We start from the raw sequence: 7,040 nt of genomic DNA, 5'->3' as shown, positions 1-7,040 counted from the left end.
TCTCTCTCTCTCTCTCTCTCTGCGTGTGTGTGAAACAAAGCGACGGCGAGTTGTGCGCCTTCACACTAGAGTTTACGGTACGTTAAATACAGGTGCGCTGCACATCCATTCAGATGAACTGAAAAATAGCACAGATCGCTTGACGGAGAGTGAAACTCTGAAGCGCTCAGTCAGAGTGTTCTGTGAGTGAAAATATATCTGAGCTACACTTATACTTAACCTCCAACTCACACACTGGCGAGTAAACTCTGAGAATTGATTAGCAATTGGCTAATATTAGACATAATTTAGTCGCCCAGAGTAAGATTTGGTCGCATATGCGAGTGATTTACTCGCAATGTAGAGGGTTGGAACGTGTGGCGCGAGCGGCTGGAAATGGACGAGATGAAGCGCAGTGACAACAGACAACAGCCAGTGCTCCACACACAGATCTGGGCCAGTATTCACAAAATATCTTAAAGCTAAAAGTAGCTCATAACTCACCGATTTAGGAGAAAATCTTAAAAATAATGGGTGTGTCAGTTCTAAATTTAGGACTTCTACATTTTTGCTCTAAGATTATTTCACAAAGCATTTTAGCACTAAAACTAGCTTCTAAATCTGTGAAATGTTTGGAGTAGAGAAGAGGACTCCTAAGTCAGTAAGAGCAAGCCACAAACTATATCCTAAAATAGCTGTTGCTGGCAATCTGCCTTGGAATGTAAACATTTGACGATAATGAGCTTTTAAAAAGGTATACCGCCTTAATCATGGGGGTATTATGACTGTTGTAGAACTTGTCGAGACAATTTTCCTTTGATTAGCCTATATCCTTGTTTTCATTAACCAGTTGGGCAAGAAGTAACAGCTCTTCTTGTGTCCAGTTTGGTTTTCTTTTACGTTTGCATGTCTTACTATCAGCCATGATTATTCTACTCCGTTAATTAAAAGGCTGTTTATATGCATATTCACTAATTATGAGAAGCATACATGTAAGAGGCTGACAATTAGCTGAACATATACTTGTTTAATTAGTGACTCTTAGCCTGCATTTTAAAATATTTATTTGGATGTGGCAATTAACATTTTTAGTTTTAAACCTTTATTTGAATATGGCAACATAAAATCTGTGCTCTATAATATTTCTATGAATAAATATCTGACAGAGACTATCAGCCAATCACTGTGTGCATCGTTAGTAAGCATGCTGACATCATCCATAGCAACGAGGTAAACCCCGCCCCCTTACTCTGAGCTTAAAGGGCTTCTCTCTATTCCTTAGTACAAGTTTGTCTCAGCAGCTTTGTGAATAGGTTTCAAGAGAAAACTCCTGGCTAAAAACTTTTACTGCTATTTAGGAGAACTTTAGTGGTAAGATAAAATGTTTTGTGAATACAGGCCCTGATCTGATCATCCTCCTAGTTGCTTATTAGCATGCATATTACTAGCATATTGGCTGTTTATTAGTACTTAAAAAGCACATATTAATGCCTTATTCTGCATGTCCATATTTTAGGTCATTTAATCCTATCACATACCTAAACTTAACAACTACCATACTAACAATAACATTTACTAATTAATTGCTAATTAAAAGTCATAGCTAATAGTTAATAGTGAGAATTGAGTACCGCTTGTAGTACTTGCCTTACAGTTGCTTAAATATATTTTTTATATAATTATTTACATTACCATCATGGTTTTTATATCTACATAAAGAATGTGACCTACACTCTAAAAAAAAAGGTTCTTCAGTGGTTCTTCAGCCGTTCTTTGGAGTGGTTAAGGGGTACTGAACTGCAGTGGAATGCAAACCGTGCCGAGCCGAACCGTGCCGTGCCGTACCGAGCCGTACCCAGCCGAGTCGTACCACGCAGTGGAAAAGCGCCATAAAACAGAAGTTCTTTATTGAGAATTAAGTTTTTTCTTTTTTTCAACTTACCGTTTTGGTGAATAGCGTTTGCTTTAGTTGCCTCTTGACCCTTGACTTTAACTTTAAGTTAAAATAAGTTTCTCTTTGGCTGTTGCAATAGTGTTTATAAAGCACATATGTAATGGCAAGGAACTTACTGTAAAATCTTTTCATGCATCTGAGTCTCTGGTTGCATATTACCAAAATCTTTATTCTTTTATGAGTTTTGTATTATTGCAGCTCTATGATACAATGTGAGAAAATTGTATAAACCACTTTTAGAATTATGGGTTATAAAGAGGTTTCAGTTCTGTTCCTCATAGACATGAAGAATCAGCATTGAATCTCAGCAATGGTGACAAAATATTCTGATAATTTTTGTATGATTTTTGAACATTACAAAACAGGGCAGTAAAAAGTCACAACAAAAATAAAAGAAAATAGTAAGATTAAAAGAAAATACTAAGATAATGCAGCTGCATAATTTATTCATGTAGCAATGCATGCTGGGAGCCATGGATGAGTTATGATTGGTGCACCATTGTTGAGAAAAAGTGCTATATGGCACCTCTTATGGTTCTACATGGCACCATTTGACAAAGGTGCTATATAGCACCTGTAAAAATAGGTGCTAAATAGCACTAAAAGTGGTTCCCCTATGATTACGAGCCAAAGAACCGCTTTTAGTGCTTTTTAGTGCTAAAAAAACACCATTTTTTTTTAGAGTGTACAGTATATTTCCAGACATATGTATTTTGAATTCAGCAGAGAGATCAGCATATTTAATGTCTCATCTGTCTCTGTCATGCAGTTTTGATCTTAAAACAAGCTTTGATGGAGTTTGTCAATTTGTATCGTCAATTTGTATCGTAAAGAATGTATAATTTTACATATTTTATTGTGAAGTAACAATATCCAGCCTTAATTTATAGCCTACAGACATTAATGAGGACTTGGGGCAAAAAAAGCCAAAACAATGCTCCCCAAATTCAAAATAATGGGGCAAAATAAGCCCCTGTGCAATTAAACGAGTTTTATTACGACTGCGGCGATTAAAGTGAGATGTGATGATGAATGAAAAGTGTTGATTGCAGCATTACATTTAGATCTGCTAATCAGTTTGAAGTGTTGAGCATTATAACCAAATATACACATTTCTGGCCAAACAGAGTTCAGATTAGTCACCGGCGATGAGGAACGTTCATTGACTGAATTCCACACTGAATTTTTGCGCTCAAGCAGTGGGCTTAATTCATGAACCGCTTCAGTGATTGGGGAAAGTTTTTTGCTCACTTTCTGTATATAATTTACAGGTTTTTTAACTGCTAACACACATTTTTAAAATGTTGCCTCTTTTTTACAAAACTTTACACACAAATCCAAGAATTGCACACAAAGTGCAAAATGCCTAACATCACTCGCAAAATGAAGCACTGCATTCGCAATATCACAAACACATTTCAAAAGCAAACATTTGTCTTACATTGCAAACACCTTTACCACACTATTGAACTTTTGGATATATTATATACACACAGTTATGCAAAACCTAAAGCTCTTCTTTCATTACCTCTTATGTACATTTCTGTGCAAGATTGAAAGTAATTGGCAGAGAGATGTTGCAAAATTCACAGTAAACACGAAAGCAAGATTGAAACCAAACTTTACTAAAATTGCTCAGCTTTTTTCAAATTTTTTCATGCATTCCATTAATCCAAACACACAGATGATTATTGTAAACAGGTGTATTCACTTTTGTTGCTTTGAGTTTCTACTGTAGCGTCTGTAATTTTAATATAGTCTTTGTAAACAACTGTACTGTACTTGTCAACTTAGAAAGGTGATAAAATTCTGAATCGTTTAACATTTTAATGATATTGCACTGTACAATGGTATACTCACCCCTACTTGTTCAAACAAACGCTTTATTAAAAGTCACTGGACTACATAAAAAGAAACAAGACCACATACGGTGGAAGACCATCTGCTCTGGCAAGCAGCTCAGACAACTTAGTAGTCTTGTGACTTCTACATATGAATATTTGCCAAAGTTACTTCCTGTGTTTTTACAACTGAGGATGGTCTTTAGAGGAACACTGAAACGTCTTGTTGTTTCTTATGTGTCCAGTGATTTTTAAATTTGTTTGAACATTTTACGAGATGTTTTAGTAAATCATGAATTTAGATTTACTCCTGTTGTTTATTTTATTAATTATTCTGGAACTGAATCCAATTCATTTGGAAAGAAAAATATTCAAAAGAAGCTTAGCACATTCAATTTTTTAAATCTACATTAATGACAAAAATATGATTGTTTTCCAGTACAGCAACAAAACAAATCCAGTACATCACACATGTGAAATAGGGTGATATCCAACACATTACCATGTTGGCTTCTGAGATATGGTCAATACTGGCTACTTCAATGGCCATGGCGACATTCACAGGAGGTCCTGAGGAGACAAAATAAATGATCAGACTTCACCTACTTGTCATCTAAATTGAAATAATTTGAGAAAAAAACACTACTCTTTAAGCTTACTTCCAATTTTCCAAATCTTTATTTAAATTTTGTTTTTAAATATGAACCATGCTAAAAGATAAAAATGAAGTAATATCAAATAAAATGATCAAATTCATTCCCTGGGCACCAATAGAAGGAAGCTGCTTCAAGGATGTAAAATATCACTTCAACTGGTGTGGGTTTTTTTGTAGAATGGTACGTTTATGAAAGAAAAACAGATGCAAGGTACAAGATTTGGTGTACAGTGACAACAAAAAGCCTTGAGTGGCTTGGATTTGTTGTGAGTCATGTGACAGAAAAAGCTGTGAATGTGACTGTATAATTTTTATAATTAATTATATAAATATTTTATTATGCAGTATATTAGCCAGTGTGAGAAGAGAGAAGCAGCAACACGAGAACTGTGTCAGCAAGGGACTCAAGGTCTCCTGAAGCGATACCATACCATATGTCAGAGCACAATCCACAAGGATATGACACGAATCTGTCATGTTTGAAGGGTGCCACATTGTAAAAATTGTGAAGTAGTTCCCAAAGCAATTGAGAACCTTTAAAGTCTGGTTTATGCTTGATGCACATGTGCAAGGGTCAAAGGACTAAAGTCGTAAGAGCCACCTGTCCGCCTCATTCACTTTCCTTTTATCCTTTCCCATTATAATATAATAATCATATACACGACCAGTCAAATTTTTTGAACAGAAAGATTTTTAATGTTTTTAAAGAATTCTCTTCTGCTCACCAAGCCTGCATTTATTTGAGGATCGTGATCAAAGCTGAATTTTCAGCATCGTTACTCCAGTCTTCAGTGTCACATGATCCTTCAGAAATCATTCTAATAGGCTGATTTGCTGTTTAAGAAACATTTATTATTATTATTATTATCAATATTTAAAACAGTTGAGTACATTTCTTCAGGATTATTTGTTGAACAGAAAGATCCAAAGTTCAGCATTTATCTGAAATAAAAAGCTTTTGTAAGGATTACTAAGGCTGTAGGCAGGTGAGTTTTGTTTTCAGGGTTGGAGTTGAACTCTGCAGGACTGCGGCTCTCTAGGACCGAACTTGCCTACCCCTGCACTATACCATTCAGTATAATTAAAACAAAAAAATTTTTTTTTGGGAAAACACCAAGCCCCTGGTTACCATGGCAACCAGGACCCCTCAGCCAGATCAGATAAACTTTTACGACCTAAAAGTATGTAGAGAGAATCTTCCTCCTACTGAGTTCTCTCTAAAACAGACACATAATGCTCATAAAAATGGACGCTCTTCAAACCCGGAAGAACGTGATCGCAAGTCCAAAACCTTGAAACCATCAAGATAGAGGTCTGACCCGACCGGATTTTTTGCGCCACGGGATTAAATTACCGAATAAACCAAAGATCCTAGGATCTCAGCTGATGTCTCTCTTACCTCTTTTTCACTTTTCACTGGGAAGAAACTCCCAATCACCATTGAGTCAGAACATCTTTAAAATTCATCACTCTTCAAACCCGGAAGAACGTGATCGCAAGTCCAATTTATATTGTGCTTAGCCTATAATTTTAAATGACAGATGTCGTATTTATTTTTCTCTGCGACACTTTTCAGTCACTAAAAAAACAGTCCCGCGCAGACCTCTACTACATTTATAATGTTACAAAATATTTATATTTCAGATAAATGCTGTTGTTCTGAACTTTCTATTCATAAAAGAAACCTGAAAAATTCTACTTTGCCGTAGTTTTTAAGATGAGCCACTTTTTACTTATGTGGTCCTCAAGATAAGGGAAAATGACGCAGCAGTACAATCAAAGTATCTAAAGTTACTTCAGGATGTTTCCTATCATTTTAAGTGATCAGAATGTATCTATGACAAAGGGTTCTAAAAACAAACCAAATGACATTTAATGACATTTAAATTTCAATCTTTAATTGTTTGCATTTCTGAAACAATATGTTTAACACCAAAGTTGTAATCTTCCCAAAAACAGACTAAACAGAGAGTTTGTTGAGTAAAATTAAAATAAAAAACTGAATTAGAATGAAGGAATAAATGTCACTGAAACTAATGAACAATTTAGTCAAAAGATTCTGGGCATGGTAGCTTTTCTGTAATGTTGAACAGGCCATTAGGGTCTACAGGTGGAAAGATATATCTGATTATAATGTGATGAAAAGCATCTTCTGGTTCTTATCAGATATGGATTTGGTGCACTTGTACACTGTCCCTATCAAATAAACTACAAATAATAATATGTATATATGATAAACTAAATCAGTTGTGTACTATCACATTAAACTACCAGTTTATACTTCAGAGATTTAACTTAACTTCAGTGCCTTATGGTAGGGTAAGATAAAATGCTGTCTGAATTTACCCCACAGCATTTGTCTCACTTTGCCCCATAGCTGCCATTTTGGGAAAAACTAGCTTGCTTAATAATTCAGGCTAATATTTAGCTACATGATTTACATGGTTTTATACATTGCTAAATCACTTATATGCATCATAAATATTTTTAGACCTGGATAAATGTTACAGAGGAGGCTCCCGTACCGCCTCCTCCGCACCACCAGAGGGAACCGTCTCCCGAATATTAGTCATTCCCATTCGGACTCCAATTCCCATCACCCCTCATGCCT

The 7,040-nt window shown here is 35.5% G+C and overlaps 1 protein-coding gene across 1 annotated transcript in view; it reads right to left on the bottom strand.

Annotated features, from left to right (window-relative positions):
* The window catches only part of LOC107690714 (gamma-aminobutyric acid receptor subunit delta-like), a 28,559-nt gene that overhangs the window by 9,812 nt on the left and 11,707 nt on the right, over nt 1–7,040 (bottom strand). The window contains exon 3 of the mRNA XM_016489120.1: nt 4,277–4,344. Within this exon, the coding sequence (XP_016344606.1) occupies nt 4,277–4,344 (68 nt within the window). The remainder of the gene's footprint in view (nt 1–4,276; nt 4,345–7,040) is intronic.

This window comes from Sinocyclocheilus anshuiensis, unplaced genomic scaffold (assembly GCF_001515605.1).
Source record: "Sinocyclocheilus anshuiensis isolate Anshui unplaced genomic scaffold, SAMN03320099.WGS_v1.1 scaffold2751, whole genome shotgun sequence".
In the NCBI taxonomy this organism is placed as follows: Eukaryota; Metazoa; Chordata; class Actinopteri; order Cypriniformes; family Cyprinidae; genus Sinocyclocheilus; species Sinocyclocheilus anshuiensis.
This window is presented reverse-complemented; position numbering and strand designations above follow the sequence as displayed.